Source organism: Furipterus horrens, unplaced genomic scaffold, assembly GCF_987537825.1.
Source record: "Furipterus horrens unplaced genomic scaffold, mFurHor1.1.pri manual_scaffold_5, whole genome shotgun sequence".
NCBI lineage: Eukaryota > Metazoa > Chordata > Mammalia > Chiroptera > Furipteridae > Furipterus > Furipterus horrens.
The window spans coordinates 178,699,116-178,723,222 of NW_028327175.1; the positions used below are offsets into that span (position 1 = coordinate 178,699,116).

Consider the following 24,107-nt stretch of genomic DNA (forward strand, 5'->3'; position numbering starts at 1 on the left):
GATACAAGCAAATCACCCTCCACAATGTAATTTGGCCTTTGTCTAAGTGTCCCCTGAATGTGCTGAAACCTCATTCAGTGCAAAGATCCAACTGAAGGACAAACAGGATAATCCCAGGGCAAAAGAAGGCATCTCTAGGCAAAAAAGAAAAGAGAAGAAAAGGAAAGAAAAAAAAGAAAAGAAAGAGAAAGGAAGGAAGGAGGAAAGAGGGAAGGAAGAAGAGAAAGAAGAGAGAGAGAGAGAGAAAAAAAAAGAAAGAAAGGAAAGAAGAAACTCCATTAAGACAAGAAAAATGGAGACAGAGCATCTGGGAGAGTGGTTTTCAGGGCCACGGTCTTAGCAGCATTTCCAGTGAGGAATGGGCGAGTGTGCACTCGAACAGCAGGAGAAACCAGCTGCTGAGGCAATGCTCTTCTGAGTCCCCGACACCAGGCCAAGCTGATGCATCCCTTCCACCTGACCCAAACTTCTTTCAGACCCCAAATTATTTCTGCTTTTTGGATTCAGGTTCCTCTCTCCCAGGGGGTTGTAAGAATTAAACCAATGAACCCACATAACATGAAGCACTGCATAGTGGTAAACATTCAACAATGTTAGCTAGCTATCACTGCTATTCTCGTGTAACCTCCTTCCAGTCCCCACTGATGCCACCCTTGCTCAGGCCATTGACACCTCCAAATTTCCAAATCCAAAGACTTTTTTCAATGTTTATCCTGTTTAATGTGACCCCTCTCAGCATGTGAAAATGCTCAGTCTTCCCCTTCTAGAATTATGCTTGTAAACCCTCTATAAACCAGGATCCAACTCACCGCTGATCACAAAAGCCCCAATGCCGAAGGGGGAGGACAATGAAGATAGTTTTCCCAAATGACTAAGCCTTGCAGAGTATTAGAAGATATTTTGTGAGATTTACATAATGAATGGAGTCATCAGTCCTTTTTAGTTCAAAGTTATTCATGTAAAATAAAGTGAAAAATAGGGCAGAAGACAACAAAAATCTTTAAGGTCAAAAATGTACTAAAAACCAGTTACATCAACAGGCATCATAGCTATAGAGTCAGGTTACACCAGACCATGAAACAAATTCTATCCACCTCCACACCAATCTTGTCAGGCCTAGACTCCCTAGTAATTTCCCCAAATGCCCATCAAACTGGCTGTTTTAATTTGTTTTCTAGACAGGCAGGTGAAGGCAGTTATGTGCTGATTCCTGGCACCACCTTGTGGTCACACCTATATATTACACGTTCCACATAATTCTACAAGTGGAAGAAAACTGGTATTTACACAATCCAGTCCTGGCTCCCAATCCCAACAGGGAGATCATGGGCAAGCTGATCAACTCAAAAGGGCCAAGATCAAGTGTTTGTGCTTCCTACAAACATTATAGCAACCAAAAGGCATGTATACATTGAATTAAAGACTGGAATAAAATGTAGAAAAAAATAACAACAAACAGAGGTGTAGGTTGTCAGAATGGCTATCATCAATAAATCAACAAATAACAAGTGTTGGCAAGATTGTGGAAAAAAGAGAATCCTCATGCACTGTTGGTGGGAATGCAGACTGGTGCAACCACTAGGAAAAACAGTGTGGAGGTTCCTCAAAAAATTAAAAATGGAACTTCCTTATGATCCAGTAACTCAACTTCTGCATATATAGCCAAAGAAAACCAAAACACTACTTTAAAAGAATATATGCATCCCTATGTTCACTGCAGAGTTATTTGCAATGGCCAAGATTTGGAAGCAGCCTAAGTGCCTATCAACAGATGAGTGGATAAAAAAGTTGTGATATATATATAGGAATACTACTCGGCGTTAAGAAAGAATGAAATCTTACCTTTTGCCACAACATGGATGGACCTAGAGAGTATTACTCTAAGTGAAATAAGTCAGAGAGATAAACACCATGATTTCCTTCTATATGGAATCTAAAGAAAACAAACAAAACAGAAACAGACTCACACAGAGGATAGACTGTTGGTTGCCAGAGGGGAAGGGGATTGGATAAAAAACAGGTGAGGGGATTAAGAAGTACAATTTGGTAGTTACAGAATAGTCACAGAGATGTAAATTACAGCATGGGCAGTGTCGTCATTAATATTGTAATAACTATATATGTGTGGGGTACTTGAAGTACTAGGGAACCACTTTGTGGAGTATATGATTGTCCACTATGTTGTATGCCTAAACTAGTATAGTATAATATTAAATGTAAACTGTCACTGAAAAATTAAATAAAAGACGTAGGTAGTTTTTTTCCTCTTATAATTTTATTATTCAAAAAAAAAAAGGAATCATCAAAAGTGAAAGGGGAGAGGATGGCAAGGAAATCTTCAAACCATTTGAAGGTAACAACTCAAATCAATTCCAGGCTGTGATCTCAGCAGCTTGGCCCAAGGTACCAAATATGAGAAGACTCAGGCACCACCTACTGAAGAGTCTGATTCTAAGCTCTACTGAGTTTCAAGGACTGGAGGGGGTGAAGGGAAGGAGTGGTAGTGGTAATTTATTCCAGCAGCAATACAAAGCTGACTGCGCTAGAGCAGGGAACATAACATTCTCAAACTCTAGCATCCTTTCCAACAATTTATTCCAACTGCCTCAGAGGTTTCCTAATTGGGAGCATTAGGGGCCTATGATAATGAAAATAACCACCAACCTCACTTCAGAATTACTGAGAACACAGTCAAAGTCCAAGTGCAGTGCCCAGCTCCTCTTGCCCCTGACCTGCTGCCTCACATGCTCTAGGCTGAGCCCTGACCATACTCCTCAGGTGATTCTGAAGCAAAGGCCCTAACAGAAACCAGATGATCTATTATGTACAGTATAGCATTTAACTGAATGAACTGCCCCAAAGCTCCCCTCCAAACCCTCTCCTATGTAGACACAATTTGCAGTGTACGTGAAAGAAGAGTTTTAGAAAAGCTGACATACAAACTGAATCTGCCAGAAGCTACAGCCTCAGGAAAGAATACAATACATAAATCTACTTACATACATCAACTGGTTCCCAGACTTGACACTGTATCATAATCACCTGGGAAAGGTTTTGAAAATTATTGCCTGGTAGCTCAACACTAGACTCCTTGAACCCGCACCTCCAAGGGCAGAGCCTCACAGGTGATTCTGCAGTCAGCCTATGGGACTGGGAAGCTTTGTCTTAATCTATGCTCTTTGCCAAGGAAATACAAGCTGTTAGGTTAGCAAGTGAAACAATAATGGCTGGCAAATGGAAATAGTAAAAAGAGCTTCGGGGTATGGGTTCAAGTCAAATTATAAATGCTAACTCCGGTCATGCCAACAGAAAACAAAACTTATTTGGAAGCGCATCCTCTCACTCAAGATGTAACCTGACATGTGCCCCAAGTCTGACCCATGCAGTGCTGACTGGTGCTGGGAAAGAGGCAAGACTTGGTGACATTTTTTGTGTTCTATCTCAAGGTTGGCAAATAGCTGCAATTAATGCTGCTGCTTCCCCACACTAAGGTAAAGGTGTCTGCCCTCCCTGCTCTGAAGCAGACAGCTTAGAAACCGGGCCTCTGAAGACTATGGCCACCATACCAACATCCAAGGCAATCCAATGTGAGCCCTTAGGGAATAACGTGCCTCCAAGCAAAGCAAGCATTTTCCTTTCCAATGATGCACTTGAAGTTATGGGCAAATGTGGCAAGTGTTTAACCTGCATCCTAAAATCCATATCAAAGTTTCTGAACTAGCCATCAGAAGAAGCTCTGTGCTGGAATGAACCTCCTCCAACCAAGTCTTCCCAAATACCCAGTCTGAATTAATTATTTCCCTCACACTGGTTAGGTCCTATCTGTACCCATGGTCCCTAAAATACTCAAAGTTCTTTGCCAGAAACCCTAGAAGCCAGTCCTAGAATGCAGACATGCATTCATGCATTGAGAGCAAAGACAAAGCAATGGCAGCTGACCTATGGGAACTGAGTTAAAAAGAGAGGCAACAAGGACCACTGATCTTTGGTCACCTTGAGGAGAAAGGCACACTTATGGAATGTGGTCTTCTAGGCTACTCAGGGGCTGTCCTGGCTATACAAACTATAGACTAGATAAGTGACATGTAAGTGACCATCAGCGAACATGTCACTCAAACACTGAAAATGTGTTATTTCCTTTGAGTCTTTATTTGGCTCCTGGAGCTACTAGATCCAAACTTTCCAAAGCAACAATGAATTTTAAGAGCTAACCTTCACTACTAAGAGCCGCAACCTCATGGAAACTTTGGTACCACAAAATCAAAATTAAAAAATAATGGATGTTTTTAAAGAACAGACCAAATACTTCTAAGAAACACTCATACATTCTGATACATTAGGAGATATGAAAATCAGAAAACACCACTAAGGAGACAGCCCCTAAAAGCAATTTAGTGCAGTGAAGGAAGCATGCTAAAAATGTGGGAAAGGCAAAATACATGGACATTTTAAGAAATGGTTAAAACCGATCTGAGTTCTCAGGCTGAATCAGAAAGTAGGATCATAAATGCTAATATCCAGTCCCAGGAAAGGTTAAGCTGTAGAGAAGAGTTGGTAGGAAATTCCCACTAAGCATCAGCTAAAAACAGATACCTAGTTAGGACTAACCTAGAGCTAATGAGACCTATGACACAATTTGAAAGAATAAAGATGTCTGGAGTCACCCACTTTCACTTTTAAGAATTTAACAGAGCATTATAATTAACAGGGCTATAATACATACTTAAGTTCAATAATGTGCCTAGACATGGGCACGTAATGGGAAGAAGGCAGGGGTGTGTGAGTGAGGTCACTGAGTAGGGTCAAGTGGTTTGAACAAGACCAAGCAAGATGGAACTACAGCCAGACACCGGCAGTGGGCACACAGTTCTGCCAAGAACTAAGATGGCAGTGAACATACACTCAGCATCAGTCATGAACGATAACCTAAGTCGACATGACATGCCGGCCTGTATCAATGAGTCTCTCTGTGGTTGAACCTGACAAGGATCCAACAGTTGTGCTCAGGGGCTGCCTATTGTTCCCTGGCTCCACTGCCTTAAAAAAGTGACATTCCAAGCTAAGTTAGGGTATGAATAAATCCACAATTTCAAAATACAAGCAGTTTTTAAGAGAATGGGTGTTGACAAAGTAATTCTTGTGGACAAATCAGTAAAAGGGAAGTTTCAGGACAATTTTGAATTCATTCAGTGGTTCAAGAGGGTTCTTGATGTAAAGTATGATGGAAAAGACGATGGATTATCTTGTAACTGCTAGACAAGGTTGAGAAACCTCAGTGGCTCCCTCCCTTGTTGCTTCAACTCTCCCAAGAAACCTTTCAGCTCCAGCAGGGCAGCTTTACAGAGACCACTGAGATACACAGAACTACTGCAACCCCTAAGGCTGGTCCAGGTGTGGTGCCAAAGAATCCTGGTGTGGGCAATAGGGATGACAAAGCAGCCGAACTGACACAGCAGGTCAATGTATTGAAACTTACCGTAGAAGACTTGTAGAAAGAGAGCAACTTCTACTCTGGAAAGCTAAGGAACATGAAACTGATGTGTAAGAACAAGGCGGGAAACAATCCTGTATTGCAGAGGACTGTGGACATTCTCTATGCCACAGACGAAGGCTTTGTGATACCTGATGAAGGGGGCCCATAGAAGACACAAGAGTATTAGCAGCCTGGACCAGCAGAACAACATCCAAACTCTTCACTCTAAATCATGCACCTAGTTGTGAAATACTCTTTCAGTATTCTTAGAAGATTCACTGGTTTCATAAGAAATAAAAGTGCCTCTTCTTAAAGTGCACTTTGCACAAGTTTCATTCCTTTTCCAGTAAGTTTGAGTTAGGAGCTTTTACTCTGTAGCAGAGCACTATTAACATCTAGTTGGTTCAACTTGGAAACAAAGAGACTGACCATGGTGCTCACTGTATGGATGCTGGTAACACTGATTGCTGAAGGTGTTCATGTGATATGCTGAGGTGCAGACTTTATTATATTAGGAAAACGTAAAGACTGACCTGAATTTTGAACTAATATGGAATCTTGGCAGAGAGTGTTTTAATAAATAAATACCTTTAGAGTATTTAAAGTATATTTCCGAACAGAAAATGTAACCTGACAAGAGAGTCTGTGTGTGCCCTTGTGCCTGTGAAGGAAGGGCCAGTACTTGGAACTCTGGAACCTGTTGTTCTCAGGCCTTGCATGGCTCCTGAATCTTCATAGATATAACCTTGGCACAGATGGAAAGTTTAAAAGCTTGCTATGGAAAGTCATTTGGTATCCTTGACCAACTGTATCTCTGCTAAGAAGCAATGGTGCCTGATGAATAGATGGTGTTTCAGCCATGAGATATTTGAGTTGAACAGCTTGATTTTCATTGAGCATTTCTCTTACAATTTTTCCAATTACCCCTGAAATTTCTATTTATTGTGTGTGTGTGTGTGTTTTAACTCTGGGATCTGAATGGGGATTGTGCCCATTTTAATGTCTTTTAAGTTTACATTTAACATGTTTCCCTTCTTGCTCTCCTTGCCTACAGGGGATTCCTTCTTGGCTTCTTAAAGTTTGCTGCCTAGAGTGGAAATTCAGCAGGCAGGTGATCATACTGCAAGTTCTTTCTAGACCTCTGACAAAAGGACTGATTAGTGAAGGCCCTCACTACATTAGGATCTGCAAGGCTGGGTGTTTTGGTACCTACTTCCACAGCCCTTCACTGTTAACAGAATATTTTGCCAGTGCACTAATCTCTTTGGAGATAAAATTCATTAGCTTGTTACTAAATGTTAATTTTCTTTTGCAGAAAATATAGTACCATGTCTGAACTATTATTTTTAAAATATTCCATTCCTTAACACTCCCTCATTTGCTTTGCCCACAGCCAGTTTGGCAGAATTCTGCAAAATGTGTGTCACCCACTACTGAGATTGCTCAGCCCCGTAAGTATATGCATTGATCTGTTTCTGGTGGTAGCTTGTCTAAACTGTGTATAGAGTCGTCGTCGGCAGCCGTCCGTCTCGAGAGACGATGGTGTAGCTTCTTAAGAGTCTATCTGCACCGCCGAGAATGGCTGTGCAGTCCGACTCGGGAGTGACATGGTATCTGTCTCCTCCCGTGTTGAATCGACATCTTGCGATGATGCTGAAGCTACAGAGCCTGGGCAGGGTGATATGGAGGGTCTGCTGTTGCCCATGCAGCAGACCCCCCCTCTCTTCGCAGCTGAAGGGTCCAAGGGAAAGATGGAGTCAATACAGCTTGGCTTCAGGTGCGCTGCAGGAGTTGCCGGTGTTGACTCCAACGTCAAACCGCCTTAGGGACTCCGGCTCCGGATTTTCTGTCGGGGTTTACTCCCTTAGCCTTTCCTCTGAAGAGGTATGCCGCAAGGCAGCGGAGGTTTTTTGGAGTCAGAGTTTTCCTTCTCTGATGTACCCTGACTGGAAGATCGAACCAGCGACACTTAGCTCGCAGGCCGACGCTCAATCCACTGAGCTAAACCAGCCAGGGCTTAATGCAAAGAGTACCAAAGGAGATATAAGTACAAACATTTCAATGTGGATATCTGTAGTTTAACAGCCTAATGACTACAGCTACAAAATTTTAAGAGCTATAGTATTTTGGTGGCAATTAGTTATTGACATTTTTGAAATTCATTTGAGGTTTTACTGTAACTTTAGCAAAAAACTGACTTATGATATGGCTTTGGAAAAAACTGTTTTACAATCTTAACATTATTAAGAAAAACTCAAAATTTAAACTAAGCCCATACTTAAAATTCAATTAAAACAAACTGCTCATGATCAAAATACTGATATATTTAAAATAAACTTAATATTGACTCAATTTAATGGAAAAAATATAGTTCCATTTAATTAATACATTGAGATTAACATTTTTATTAATTCTCTATAATAGTTAAGAAAAAGACTGACACTGCTCACAGTTCAAAGATACTGAATATCCCTCAAAAATTTCGGATATTAAATATGCAAAGTAGCTTTAAAATTGCAATGAGAAATAACAAATTCAAACCACTCTTCAACTATGTATTATTGTACTACTTAAGGTACTACTATAATGTGAGTGTAACAGCTCTATAAACAACTGGATGTAGGTCACAGACCCTAAAATTATTTGTGAAAAGAACTATGTTGCATCCCCTTTTAAAAGGTTAAAGAATACATGTAGCCATCTGGATGTGGGTAATCAGTAGTTCTAAATAACAGAAAAAAAGATATCAGGTCAGTGGAAAGCTACAAAAACACCCAATAAACTAGGTCTCCCTACATTGAGAAACAAGAAGAACCTGTTGATGACTGGGAAAAAAGCCACACCAAGAGCAAATATTTAAAAAGTAAACTGTTAACTGGATTCCTCTATTCTGTGAGTTTCTTGGTGCTCTTAGTAAGCTACAGTGAGAGGCTGGAGAGGCAGGAGTACTGTGCTCAGGGAGACACCGTGCAGAAACCTGCAGCAAACACTGTTACTGGCTCACAGAAAATACGCAATATTGACTTTAGAAGAACGTGTTCACCTTCCCTTTTCTCTTACATCTTATTTGTATCATATACTAACAAAGTCATAGAAATAAAAGCCAGAGTACATCTCTAACATAAAAAAAGGCAGTGAACAGGAAAGGTATGCTATGCATACAGAGTGCATTTCTAGCATGACAACAGTTTATAATCCTGTAGATAACTACTTTTTCAAGATAAGGAGGGAGGATTTAAGAAACCAGGCTTATTCTTTCACATACTAAAGCTTACATTTCAACTTATTTTAAGGAAAATTCTCTAAAATTACTTTAGTGCTTCAAAAGAAAACACAAACCATTCAGCAAACACTGCAGAAGTCACCCTTTTCCTTCTCCCCACCATGTCTCAGGGTAACTCCTTACACAGCTCATGCATCAGGCCTCCTCGTTTCCTCTTGCCCAAGCCCTTCCCCTCAGACTTTTGCTGTAGACTTGCCCCCAAATCTGAGTGAAGACCCAGAAGTAGAAGGATTTTGGGTCTGCTCCATAAAGAACTCAGGGGCTCTGATGGTTCTAGCAGGCTAAGGCTGCAAAAGTCCAACCTTTGAATAAATGAGGGTATAATATATTAAGCTGGATCCAGAATTCTTATTAATAAACCTGCTGCCTAAGATAAATCAAGCAGTACAACCTGTTTATAATAATCTCTGCAGACTGACCTTAACCGCTGTTTATAATAATCTTCATCTCCATCGTCTCTGCATCTCACCACTTTTCGACCTCCTCCTTTGGCGGCTTTAGATTCTTCCCCAAAACTTGGAAAATAGTCATCATCAGTCTCCTGCACTGTGACTTTTTTCTGCCATTTCTGGCGCTTGAGCACAGGCCCCAGTACAGAGTCAGGGCCTTCTACAGACAGGTCAACCCCTGCCACCTCCTGCTCCTCCTCTTCCTTCTCAGTGGGTAAGTACTCAGACTCTTCACCCTCAGAGTCTCCCTCTTCCGTTGGCCTCACAACAGACTCCAAGTGTTTCTTTCCCTTCACCAATCCCACTTTCCCTTGGAACTGAAGAGCCCTCTTCTGGAGTTTCCTGATGTGTTTTTTCAAGCGCTTGTCTGTTTTCGAGAGAATGTTGCTGCTTTTGTTTGGCTTGTTTTCACTGACTGTTGGGTTCAGCTCAGAAGTGACCATGGCTGGAATTTTTCTAGCTGCCCTTTTATTACAAGCTTGCTTCTTCCTTTCAAAAGACAGTTTTGCTTGATCTGCCAAATACTTTTCAAAGTCTGATGCTTCATTGAGCATTAGCTTCCTAGGCTTTTTCTCCTGTTTCTGAGGAATATGAGTACCAAAAGGTGTCATATGGCCAGTGCGGATGAGTTCTTCCCAAGCAGTCTCCTGAGCAGGCATGAGCATGCTGCCGAGACAGGATGGCTCCGCTTCTGAAAGAGATGACAATGCACTGGCCATTAGCATTAACGCTTTCTAGTAGTACATGGGATATATTCTTTTATTCAATAAACAGTAGGCACCTACAACTAACTCATTTTTAAAAATAAATCATTAATGTACTAAAGCATATTATCTATGAAGAATAGAGTAAAATTTATTATAGCATTCATCATGCCACCTTCAATATACTCCTCTTCAAAAAAGGGGTTTCTCAATAACTTTTTTCAGAATATAGCATTATAAATATACTCTCGTGCATCCAAAGACAGAACTAATAATTTGTAACATAAAGAGAAATAGATACATTCAGCTAAGTTTCCTTATCAATTAAAGAGTAACCTGGGAGGAAGCAATCTCCCAAGTTACCATGTCATGACTAATATCAGCATTCAGGTGGACTTAAATTCAAGACTAAGTAAAACTGAAAACAGATATCTGAAGAATCAGCATGCACCTAAATAGGTGAAGCATAAATATAAGATCTTGAATGACCAATATGATAGTCACCATGTGACAATTTAAATTTAAGTTCAAAATTCAGTTCCTCAGTTGCACCTGCCATAATTTAAGTGCTCAATAGCCACATGCGTTGGACCACACATACAGGACTTTTCAATCATTGAAAAAGGTCTACTGGACAGCATGTGTTAGATATATGAAGTTAACTGACTGAAGGCATGGACTATAATAGCCATAACAACTATAAAGTAACCTAGAAATCATCCTTCTTTCATTAGTTGAATAATCTCTGGAAAGATCATTTTACCCATCACCAAAATACCAAAAGAAATAAGGCTTAACAAGAAGAAATCCATATTCTATACTCTACATTTCTTGTAGGCCAATAATACCACAACCAGTTTCTCATTAAACTTGCACTAAAAGGAAAAAATAATCACAAATACACAAATCCTAAATGTATAGCTCAATGAATTTTCAGAAATAAACAAAAAATCATACCAAAACAAAACATATACCAGCATCCAGATCAAGAAACAGATGTGCCCTTCTTGGCGCCTCCAAGCCCCTACCCCACCTCAAGATAATGACCTATCAATAGTAAAGACAAGTTGTACCTGACTTTTAACTTTATGTAAATGTAAATGTTCATACTCTTGAGTCTGGCTTCTTTTACACAACATTACACTTGTAAGACTCACACTTGTTGAATATAGTTGCAGTTTGTTGATTCTCATTGCTGTTAGAATTCAATTATGTAACCATACTATAATCTTTCCATTCCACAATTAATGACAGTTGGGTTGTTTCCAGATTTTGGCTACTAGGAATAATGTTGCTATAAATATTCTGGAACACTTCCACTGGTAATATGTTTATAATTCTTTGGTTATGTTAAGCTTTAGCTGACATTACCACTTTTCCAAAATGGGCCTACCAATTTTAAGTTTCACCAATAGTGTTTGAGAATTTCAACTGGTCCATATTTTTGCCATTCCATTTTAACTATTCTGTTAGGCATGTACTAATACCACTTTAAGGTATAATTTTTATTTCCCTGATTATTAATGCTATGGTACCTTCTCATACATTTATTGATCTTTAGGATAGCCTCCTTTGAAGAAAATGTTCAAGTCTTTTGCCCATTTTTCTCATAGGTGGTCTCCCTTTACAAAAACAAAAAAAAAATATGTAAGTTGCTTTTGCTACATAGGCCATGCTCCAAAGACAGGGAGTAAAAGCAGCTCTACCTAATACACAGAAACAACCACAGGGAAGCTGCCAAATTGAGGGAACAAAGAAATATATGGCCCAAATGAAAGAACATATCAAAACCCAGAAAAAGAACTAAATGAAACAGATAGCCAACCTATCAGATGTAGAGTTCAAAACACTGATGATAAGGTTGCTCAGAGAACTCATAAGAGTACAGCAAAAAAATAAAGGAAGAAATGAAGGTTACACAAAGTGAAATAAAGGAAAATATACAGGGAACCAACAGTGAAGGAAAGGAAGCTAGGATTCAAGTCAACAATTTGGAACAAAAGAAAGAAATAAAACATACAACCAGACTAGAAAGAAGAAATAATAATGCAAAAAATCAAGGAGGCTTAGGAACCTCCAGGACAACTTTAAATGTACCAACATCCAATTCATAGGAGAGCCAGAAGGAGAGGAAAAATAAGAAATTAAAAACTTATTTGAAAAAAACAATGAGAAAAAACTTCCCTAATTTGGCGAAGGAAATAAGACATACAAGTCCAGGAAACACAGAGTCCCAAAAATGTGGGCTCCAAAGAGGACCACACCAAGACACATCATAATTAAAATGCTAAAGGTTAAAGATAAAGAGAGAATCTTAAAAGCAGCAAGAGAAAAGCAGAGAGTTACCTACAAAGGAGTTGCCATAAGACTATTAGCTGATTTCTCAAAAGAAACTTTGCAGGCAAGAAGGGACTGGCAAGAAGTATTCAAAGTGATGAAAAGCAAGGACTTACAACCAAGATTACTCTATCCAGCAAAGCTATCACTTAGAATGGAAGGGAAGATAAAGTGGTTCCCAGACAAGGTAAAGCTAAAGGAGTTCATCATCACCAAGTCATTATTACATAAATGTTAAAAGGACTTAAAAAAAAGATCAAAACTATGAACACTAAAAAATGACAACAAACTCACAACTATCAACAACTGAATCTGAAAAACAAAAACAAAAAACTAAGTAAACAATCATAGAATCACAGGAAGAGAATCACAGATATGGAGATCACTGGGAGGGTTATCAGCTGGGAGAGGGAAGGGGAAGAATGGGAGAAATGGTGCAGGGACTAAGAAGTATAATTGGTAAGAACTAAACAGACAGCGGAGATATTAAGAATAGTATAGGAAAGGGAGAAGCCAAATAACTTACACGCACAGCCCATGCACATGAACTAAGGGTGGGGGTACCGGGCAAAGGGGAAAAAAATCAGGCCAACTGTAACATCATAATCAATAAAATACACTTAAAAAAATAAAGGTTTCTAGTTCTTTATACATTCTGGATTCAAGCCCTCTGATTTGATACATGTCTTGGCAATATCTTCTCCCACTCTGCCACTTTTCAGTCTCTTAATGCTATCTTTTCACATACAGAAGTTCTTAGTTGTAATATAGTTAACTTATCAGAACTTCTCCTTTACAGTGAGCATTTTTGTGTCTCATAAAGTCTTTGCCCCGGGGTCATGAAAATGTTTTCCTATGTTATATCCTACATTTTCCATCCCACATCCCCTTCATCAAAAACCCCCTGGGAATTTATACTGGGGCTGCACTGAAACTATAGATAGATAAAACTGACATTACAATACCACATCTTTGATCCATTACCATGGGGCGTACCCCCCATTTATTTGTTACCAATGAAAAATATGATACCTCAACAGCAGAAAGCATGAGCTTTAAAAACACATGTAATATTTCTTCTATTGCCTCAATTAATTCTTCATAACTCTCTTATCTTACTGAATGAATTGTTGGAGCTAGTAGAAAATATTTGCTTGAAGAGCTTAAATGCTAAGAAGCCTTCATCTTTATTTTAAGTAGTAAATGAATGAACAACTACCAATAACTTCTAAACACACATATACACACACTAACTACAGAGATAGTTCGTTTCAGTACTTATGCATTGTCTCAAAAGATTTCTAAAAGATGGCCATCTAAGGCAGTGATGTAAACAAAATCATGGCCACGGCACGAAGCTGTCTTTTCTTAAACAACAGACCTGATGTTTGTAAAACCTGTCAAACATTTACTCAAAAGATACATGAAAGCAATTCTATAAATGCTGATTAATGACATTAGGCTTACAAAATGTAATTCAATCAAGATATTAGTTTCTTTATGAAATAAACTACAAATTTTAAGATCTCTAATTTACTAAACATAATATGAAATGTACACCAGCAGCCAACAGTAAACTGAGTTAAAATTTTACTTTCCCCCTAACTTAAAAGAGATTGGGTTCTGCAAGTGCAGAGAATAAAATTTTCCTAAATCAGTTTTGATACTAACTAAGGCAAAGAAATATATTTTTCTTAAAACCTAGGCCAGGACTAACTATAGGCATCAGGCATCAATTCAAGGACACAGAGACACTGTTCCCAGTATCCTTACCTGTGTCCTCCTCCTCCAGACTGCCATGATCTATTTCAATTTTTACTTCCACTCCTCCAAGGATGGCCTGGAGACGTTTTTGTTTTGCTGTGATCTTCTTAAGCTGTTGTTCCTTAAATGGTAAATATTGAATATAGAAAACAGCAATGCAGTGATTTATTGTTAAATACAAAAGATAGCATTTCAAAATTTAAAAATTTTAAGAGCAAAATTAAAATAAAACAGCAATTCCATAAATTGCTGTTACTACAGAGAACCTTATCTGAGCAACTGCCATATTCCTAGCAAGAAGTAAGCCTCAAAGCATTTCTATCAGGCAGGAATCCCTGTTCCTACCCACTCCCCTGACATGGCCATGTGCCGAGTACTGATGTTCACATGTACTGACTCTCCTTGACTTGCTCTACTCGGTTCCCCCATCACAACTGGGTAAATCACCACACTTCTTTGTGTTTTGGACCTTAACAGCCAATGGGCTATGAAGTCAAAAGGCTGTAGATAAGAAACATAAAAATAAATGTTCAAAAGTTGAAAAAGTCAGTCTCTTTTGATAACCTACCATATTTATGATTGTCCTTTATAGTATTCTACACAATCACAATATTTTTAAAGGAAAATATATTTTGATACAGTAGTCTCTTGCTATATCGCGCCCTCACTGTATCGCGGGATTTTATAAAATATTATATTTAATTATTTATCAAGGATTTTTCACTATATCGCAGGATTTTGCAGTACGCTATACGTATGTTGTTAAAGTTATGTAGGCTTAAGAGTATAGAATAAATGTAAGGTTCCTACTTCGCGGGGGGTCTGGAATGTAATACCCGCGATAAGTGAGGGACCCCAGACTCCTCTTTGTCTTGTCACCCTCTATATCACCAAAGCTCAGATATGGGGACATCCCTAGGGCCTCCCCTATTAACTAAGCCTGTGGTACCTGGTTCTTCCCAAGGTCAAGAATGTTTAAATACCAAATACAAATGTGCGGCAAGGGGAAAACCTGAATATAAAGGCCATGTCAGAATGACTTGTAATTTGTTTTCTCTCGCAGTTTTTCTCAGCACAATCTGATTTAAAACAGCCTTTCTCTCTGAATAGTCTATCTATAAATATTAAAGAGCTGCTAAAGAAAGACAGGAATAATTGAGTTGAACTATTTCCTAAAGTGGCCTAACGTTTGATACTCTCCTCTCCTTCCAACTCCAGCCCACCAGAAGCCCAAGGTCAGAGGTCTCTGCACATTAATTCATATGCTCCCACAAGAGGCCAGGTGCTCCCTCTCTGATTTGGGAATACCAACAGATGCCTCAAGCCACTCCTAGCTGCTATTCTGGAGGTGAAAGAAGATGGGGTGGTAAAGATAATGGAGTGGTGAGTGGAAAGCAAAAGGAGGAAGTAAGTCTATACACACCCCCAACAGCAGAGCTTAAATGAAAGATGCACAGACTCTACTCACGGCCATGAATCAACTGTAAGCACACAGTACCTGTTAGTCATTTTGAATGGCAGAAATAAAATGAACAAAACTAGTCATTCTTGTCTTCTGCAATGTATTTCCATAAACTGTATATAAATTCTAAAAAGTGTTTCAAATCCAGTAAAAACAATGTCATAATTAACAGATATTCCCTACCCTTAAGTTTTACAACTCTAAATACAGACCTAGGGTGGCTGGGTGATGATGGTAATACCTAAGGCCTGTCTCTCAGAACAGTGAGCCGAGTGTGTGAGGGATGATGACTGTATCAATAGGAAATAAAGTGTAAACAATCAGTACAAGTAGGAGCTAAGCAGGGAAAAAAAGAAAGTTCACACAAGACAAGGAGACTGATCAGAGGTCGGCATACAAAACAGAAGCTTGAGCTGGGTAAAAGTAAATGGTGGAGCAAAGAAGACTATGAAAGTACACATGAGTGAGGAGGCAGGCAAAGCAAAAACAAACTTTTTCTAAAATATGTATGTATGTATGTATGTATATATATGCGTATGTCTGTGCATTTTTAAAAATACTCTTTAACAGAGGATACTAAAAAGAAACAAAAAAAATTAAACATACAAAAAATAGACCTCAGAATTTTCTATTATAAATATTTGCTTCACATCTTATAAGTACTTTTTAGAATACTTCCTAAATATTAAATGACTAAATGATGACTTTTTCAAGTTTTATTTGAAATCACCTTATTATACTTTTGCCGTTTTACAGAATCTAGTTTCCTGTTGATATCTCTGTTGGTGGCAGCTTGAGGGCTAAGTTGTTCAATAATTTTATTGATTTGCCTTAGGGATGTCGTACATGACCTGAAAAATAAGATAAAATGTCTACTTTCAATCCTGGGAACATTTTAAATAATATAATATAAAGAGAGAAATACTAAAAACATGTCTCTTTTACTTTTTATTAACTAAGATAAAAGAAACTAAACCAGAATACATGTTCTTGTTGGCCACAAATAGAACCTGAAGGATTGTGAGAAGTTTAAGACTACTATTGTCTTCTTTTCTCTCTTATTTAAATCAGTTTATCTCACTCTGTAATCTGATTAGCTTATTCTACAAGTATCGTCGGCAGCCGTCCATCTCGAGAGACGATGGTGTAGCTTCTTAAGAGTCTATCTGCACCGCCGAGAATGGCTGTGCAGTCCGACTCGGGAGTGACATCGTATCTGTCTCCTCCCGTGTTGAATCGACATCTTGCGATGACGCTGAAGCTACAGAGCCTGGGCAGGGTGATATGGAGGGTCTGCTGTTGCCCATGCAGCAGACCCCCCCTCTCTTCGCAGCTGAAGGGTCCAAGGGAAAGACGGAGTCAATACAGCTTGGCTTCAGGTGCGCCGCAGGAGTTGCCGGTGTTGACTACAACGTCAAACCGCCTTAGGGACTCCGGCTCCGGATTTTCTGTCAGGGTTTACTCCCTTAGCCTTTCCCCTGAAGAGGTATGCCGCAAGGCAGCGGAGGTTTTTTGGAGTCAGAGTTTTCCTTCTCTGATTCTACAAGTATAAGTGTCTATTTTATCCCAGAGACTATGCTAAAATCAATGTGCAATATGTTGTCCTTTAATATAAAAAATTATGCATGGTTTTTTTAAAGACTACTTTTTATAGCAGTTTTAGGTTCACAGCCAAATTAAGAGCAAGGTATGGAGATTTCCCATATACACCCATCTTCAAGCATGCACAGCCTCCCCCCATTATCAACAACACATACATGGGCTTTAAAAGCCCATTATGGAAATCTTCCAAAGTTTGGAAAAGTACTGAAAATGCTTTAACATTTTCTTCTGTAAGTCAGATATTTATGCCAATATTTTTCGTTCACGTGACTAGAAGACATATTTGCTGTAGAATTACCTTTTGTAGAGCGAAGTGGAAAAATCAATTTATAATACATTGCTCCAAAAATAGACACCATAGAATTATAGCTCCCAATTTTCAAAACACAAACTCAATCTTTACCCTTATGTAATTTGCTGCTATATCCTTTATGGATTTCAGCATAAAAAGATATTACCAATGTAAGTTACTGGCAGGCTAAACAATACAGGCCACCATCTATCTAGTGTTAAACCTGCCTTGTGACTCTCCAGCACTCACTCTGCTCTGTCACCTCTGTAAGAAATGAACACATTTCTAAGGTCAAATGTAAAAGGTGTATTCATTACAAGGAGTCAAGGTCTTCACACAGACTACAACTATTTGAGTACATACCAGAAAACTTAACACAAGACATGTCCTTTAAGTGTCAACAGCCACCTGTACTACAGCCTTCCCCAATGGGTAGCCAACAGATCTATGTTGCTCGTCCCTCTCCCCTCCCCCAATCACCCCCATTTAAGATTGCACTATTCCTCCACTCAGTCCTCCCCTTCCCTTTCTTGCTTGCCTGACACTGCCTAGAACATGGCCAAGGGAGGGAAGACTGGCAATGGAGAGTGAGCATAATCCTTCACACCCTTCTTCTAGCCCAGGTCCAGAGCCTCTCCATTCCCTAACCATTTGCTATGCTCAAGAGAGCACACGGCTGTGTTTCCTCTAAAACACAAATGAAATCTCCGTGGGACTTCATCCTCCCTCAAAGTCAAAAGTAACAGAGAGGAAAAAAAAAGCAGAAAGATGTTGCTCATTTCTAGAAGTGTAAAATCTGAAAAATTACCAAAAGACTGACACTCGGTTTGGGGACAAGAAACTGGAAAGAAATGGTAGGACACAGAAAAATGTGAGGGGGCCGATGTGTCCCTGATATCTAGAGCAGGACACATCAGAACTGTAGGTATACTTCTGAGAACCATTTTGTGCATATGCTTGTGAGTTCTGGGTCACTTAACTTCTCCCCAAGACATTATGCATAAATAGGCTGTTGTAAGCTAGACTGAGACCCTAACTACTATGTACAATGCTGCTCTAGAGGGAAAGGGCTGAGGTTCAAGCACAAGGTTGATGACTGCCCTTATTGACTCTATCCTTCAAATAAGTTCTATCAATCTCCTAATATTTCTTGAATACTACAGTTATTACCTGAATTTCTCCATCATAAGTAAACACAACTCTGCAATTAGAGAGAAGATGGTCCACACTCACGTGAGGTCATCCAGGACTGACTGATACTCCTTCTCTGCATCAGCAAGCTGGGCAGCATGACTGGCCTCATGTATGGCAATGTCCACCTGCTGAAGCACACCTTGCTCTAGCACGTCCTGGTCATAGACGTCCACACCCAAGCCCTGCAGTTCAAGGGCCTGTGCACTCGGCTCCACCACCTGGATCTGATGTCTGTCAATGTGCAGCAAGGCAGGCCTTCTCCTAGGAAATTCTGACGGACACCTCTCTGCAGAACTGGATGGCTCAATTGCAGAGGAACAAGAAGGAAGGCTGTCCTCCATCTCCGCATCATCATTTTCTTGCTTGATTGCTATTTCTTCATTATCACTGACATATGGACTCTGTAAACTCTCTTGCTCCTGAGTTTGACTTGAGTGGGCGATTCTCTCATTTGACATCCTCTACAGATTACCTAAAAGAAAAAGATCCTTTCAATAAGCCTTTTGGTTATACAGAACTGATATATAGTTTCTTAAATATTTTATGAAGCAGACTGATTTCTCAAAAGATTAATAATCTTATAATCACACAAATTCAAGTTTCAAAGTATTATTTTTCTTAAAAGTTATTTATCTTCTTGAGTTCTGATAATAAATAAGAAAAACCCAGAAGAAAAAAATTCAGTATCACTGACAAAGGGCATTTGGGGAGCCAGCTAAAAAAGATGGCAGCCAACATCCTGAGTGACACCTAGAGTCTTCTCCAAATCAACTGAAGATATCCGACTGATGCTCTCCAAGTTAGCAGCTTCACTGCATTATGGCACAAATGATTTACATTACAGTGTATGATCAACTGTAACGTATAGATTTAGATTTAGTGATATAAGGAGAGCTTCTATATGAATCTGACACTAGGTACCAGAGTTTGAATATATACTCCAATAAACAGAAATTCTGAGCAAGAAATAATCATAGCACCACTCAAACCAGAATGTGAGAAAAATTAACACATCCTCAAACAATAACTCAATTTCAATGTGTGATATAAGTTCTCGCCCATTATACTGGCAAAACATAAAGCCAGATACTATCCAGTATAAACAAAAAAGATACACCCACACACAATGCTGGTGAGGATATAAATGAGTAAAGCTCCTTTGGAAGGCAACTTAGCAATACCTACTAAGGTTTAAAGTGTTTATTGCAGAGAAATACATATGTACAAACATGTTTATTGTGGCATGCTTTAATAGTTTAATGTAGGTATTAAGTACATTCAGTACCAATAAGTCTTATAAACTGAAAAAAGCCACATAGTATAAACACATCTATGTTAAAAAAAAATGTTTATGTGCATCTGTGTATATGGAATATGTTCAAAGTGATATGGAGATATATACTAAACCTACAATAGCTGGAAGTGGGAAGCAGACAGGGCAGGAAGGAATAGAGAGAAACTTCCACATTTCCAAGTAGTCAGGAGCTCCTTGAATGAAAATGTATTCCTGTATTGCCTGTGTAACGCTAATAAATAGATTATTAAGCAACACAATTACCAAGAGGTAGCCTTGCTTTTAATTTAACTAAGAATAAACTAAGGTTTCCTTCAGCACTGAAACTATGTTTCTGTGAAATGACCACTAGTTCCCCCAATAAGCTCTACTCATTCCTCATTAAACATAAAGATCCCAGAGGCCATGCACTGGGATGCAAAGATGACAGAACTTAGCATCACCCTGCCCTGAGAGGCTGACTCTCTAGTGGAGAAGAGTGTCAAAAACAACACAGTGGGACAAAGCTATAGAAGAGAAATGGAGAAGAGGCCACATGCAAACAGAAGAAAGGACAGCATTGGGTGTGGAACTCAAAAAACATGTACAGGTTAAGATTTGGACACCTGGCCAAGGGTCTGATACATAGGAGGTGCTCAATATATGCTGAAGTCAAGTCAGGTTCAGAAAAGAGTCTGAAATAACAAGTCTGGTTAGACAACTGAATCACTGGTAAATTCAGACACAAAAATTAAATCTCTGTAAAAGCAGACGAACCAGGGAGATGGACTGATGGGGAGCTTACAAACTGCCAGCGACATGTCCAGGATGTAGTCAGAAATGCAAATCTGGAGAAAGAGATGTGGACGCATCACCGGAGTGAACAGCCAGAGGCCCCAAAGCTATGATAGATACCAGAGATCCTTTCAGAAGGTAAGAGAAAGCTAATATTGAAATGGTTAAAAGTGAACAAACAGAGTAAGAAAGTCCCTCCTTTTTTTGTCCTGAATATTTTTAGGAGAAAGAATTAGCTTAGTGCACCATCATTAATTAGTCTCCCCTTTCAACAGAGAAAGCAGGATTCTGCCTCAGATTCTTAATAGTTGCTGGAATTTAACAACTGTTATCATTTTTCTTACTTATATGTATGCAAGGATTTCTTTTTCAGTTAAAATGACATTAATTCAACCAAATATACTAAATAATAATATTGTAGAATACTTCTGGCAGAAGTATGACTTCTGATGTACTTCCAACTTGTAGGTACAGAGGAGAGAGGTTGAGGTGGACCTTAAAGAAAATAACTTATCAGGTAGAAGTTTGTACATCTCATGAGTCAGGGGGCAAACTTGGGATGGGTGATGGAGAAGAATAAGATTCTGGAATAAATGTCCTATAGAAGGGAAAAGCTGATTGGGGACAAATAATGGTGACAGGTGTGGAGGGCCTATCTAAGTTGGACACCCAAAACCATAGATTGCTAACAATCTCCAACACTGTAAAATTTCCTACTTCAGTAAATAACAATCCCAGGGGAAAGAGCACTGTTGTGGGTTTTCAGAGCAGAAATAGCAAAAAGACAAATAGGCATGGGGTAAAGATGCTAAGGAGGAGAACAGCTGAAGTTACTGACCCTAGGGTCCAAGCTGGATAAATTAATAAAACAAAAAAACAAACAAACAAAAGGCCAGAAGGGACTAGAGGAGGGAGGGAGGGAAAAGAAAGCAGGGAGATAGGGAAGGAAGAGGAAGAATGTAAGAAGGAAAAGACATCAAGAAGCTACTTAGGAGTCTGTGGATCAAAGAACACGATTTCTGAAGTAAGAGTTAAAAACCAAAAGGTTCTCATTGGAAGGTTAAGAGATTCAGAGGTGAAATAAATCATCCATTCAAAAATACTTATTGAGAGTTAATTATACCAGGCACTGTGCTAGGTCAATTAGTTTCAGTCCCCATAGGGCTTAGAGTCTCTAGGGGAAGACAATATTTTAAGAATTACATATAAAAAATATACAAGGGGGGGCAAAAGTAAGTTTACAGTTGTTCTGATAAAATACAAGAATAAACTGTTTTGTGCACTCACAACTATAAGCCTACTTTTGCCCCATGCTGTATACGCGCGCGCGCACGTCATCGTGGTACCTGTGGTAACTGCTGTAAAAGGAAACTACAGGGTTCTTTACAACAAAATAACAGAGGAACCTAACTGACACTGTGGAGGTGGGTATGAGGTCAGGGAGGCCTCTCTGATAGTGATATTTAAGCCAGTATCTGAAGAATGAACAGGAATTAACCAGGCCAAAAGTGGAGTGAACGTTTTTGCAAAGAAACAATATGTGTAATTTCTAAGGCTGGTAAGAACTGGTGCATTTGGGAAAATGGAAGTGAGAATCTAGTTTACATAAATACTGAATTAAAGAACTTGATAAGGACTCCATTCATCGTGCAAATCTTCTAATGTTCGCAAGGCTTAAATCATCTGGAGAAACAGTATCTTCATTGTCCTCTTTGAGTACTGGGGATTGCGTGGAACGACTTGGATTCTGGTTTGGAGGTTTGGCTACACACACACAAAGCTGAGGGGCCCAACTTAAGTGAAACGGAGGAGCAGGAGAGGACCAGGCCCAGCGGGCTTGGGTTAAAAGTGAACTTGAATTTTACTACAAGTGCAATGGTAGTGATGACAGCATGACCCAACTGATGTTTGTGGGCCAATGTAACGATAATGGATTGGAGGAAACAGTGCAACAAGATGATGGGCGACAGACGAGTGAAAAGCGACAGCAGCGTGGTACAGGGTCAGCGCAGTGAAGATGGATGCTACGTGGGAAATCACTATTACAGCACTTACGTGCAGACTATTCAATCCTCCTTCACAACATTGACTATATCAATGCCCAAAGCCTGACTTGCAGTTAGCCCGGTTCTGTTTTTCAAGTAACAACTCTAGTATTAAGTCAAGATCAAACTGGGCCGAGTTGACCCTGCGGGCGGTGTCCTGACACAAAGCCAAGAGGTTGACGCCTCCTAGCTTGCTCACCCACCCCACTTCAGGCCAGAGTTTGGGGCCCACGCAGCCCGGTTGAGCGCGCGCCTCATCGTCACTTCCGACCGCCGACGTGCGGGCACGAAAGGCGCGCGCCGGGCCTGAGGGCCAGCTCCCGCCCACCGGCGCGGCCGGCTTCCGTGACAGAAACCAGAGGCCAGGGCCTGCCTAGGGAACACGAGCGAGGTCCAGATACTACCCACCCAACTTTCGACCCAGCCGCGCCAACACTCACCCAAGGGCCATGAGGGAAACCAAAGCTCACTTTTAATGTAGACACAGCAGCTACAGAGGGATTCGACCGGCAGCGACCACGACGCATGCGTTTTGGGCCCGCCGTAGGCACCGCCTCCAACACAGAGCCAAAGGGCTTTACGCGGGTGGGGCCAACTGCGCAGGCTTCCAGCTGCGAAGTTGATTTGCAAAGCCGGCAAGGTCACGTGGTTTGAGGGCAGGGTTCAGCCCCGCCTTTCTACCTTTGACCCGGTTTGAATGAGTACTCGGAGTCCGGATATGTACTTAGTTTTCCACGCTTAACTCCTGGCGAAATGCTTCTGTCGTAAGGCGGTTACCAGGAAAAAGACGTTTCCGGAGAGAGATATTTGAGTAGGCCGTGAGAATGTAAATACTTAAAATCGCGAATCCCAAAGAGAAAGTAAGCTTTAGGAAGGGAGCTGGCTTGAACGCCGCCCATGTCAGTAACCACGCGCGGGCGTTGTGACTTCCGTTGGTCGCCTGGTACAGCTGTGAGCCCTTTAAAAATAGGGTGAGGACTTATCTGGCCGACACACGTGCGAGCGCGTGCGCGCACAAACACACACACACTGAGCGGGGGCGGTGTGTGCTCTTAATGGACTTACATGAATGTTTTGATTGCATTAGTGAATCGGTCATTTAATACCTGCTCTCAAGATCGAAGAGGTAAGGAGTATTATGAGCCAGGTGAAAATTTTAGCTTGGAGCGTTTGAAGAAATAAAATGTCCACGCACAGGTTAAGAAGAAACGGAGGAAACGGAGGTTCACCTGAGAAAGGGGTAGCCCTGGTTGTGGGAAGTGTACCAGGTGGCAGCGGTTGGTGCAGGAATTCCAATCTAGGAGAGGGTAAATTTTCCAGCGTCTAGAACCAGAAAGCCCTCTGAGAATCACAGAGGGTTGTGGAAAGGACCTTTGGGGCCTGGGTAGGAAAGTGCCTTACTCATTTAAGACTGAAGACTTACAGCAGGAAAGG

At 40.2% G+C, this 24,107-nt stretch overlaps 1 protein-coding gene and 1 pseudogene across 1 annotated transcript in view; one reads left to right on the plus strand and one right to left on the minus strand.

Moving 5' to 3' along the window:
- The window catches only part of ERCC6 (ERCC excision repair 6, chromatin remodeling factor), a 79,509-nt gene extending 56,268 nt beyond the window's left edge, over nucleotides 1-23,241 (minus strand). Inside the window, exons 1-5 of the mRNA XM_090278360.1 lie at nucleotides 23,114-23,241; nucleotides 18,600-19,032; nucleotides 16,203-16,323; nucleotides 14,020-14,131; nucleotides 9,176-9,896 (exon numbers count right to left, since the gene is read on the minus strand). Of these exons, the coding sequence (XP_090134486.1) occupies nucleotides 9,176-9,896; nucleotides 14,020-14,131; nucleotides 16,203-16,323; nucleotides 18,600-19,018 (1,373 nt within the window). The 5' untranslated portion in view covers nucleotides 19,019-19,032; nucleotides 23,114-23,241. The remainder of the gene's footprint in view (nucleotides 1-9,175; nucleotides 9,897-14,019; nucleotides 14,132-16,202; nucleotides 16,324-18,599; nucleotides 19,033-23,113) is intronic.
- Nucleotides 4,885-5,660, plus strand: LOC150010461 (microtubule-associated protein RP/EB family member 1 pseudogene; annotated as a pseudogene).
- Nucleotides 23,242-24,107: the final 866 nt, after the last annotated feature.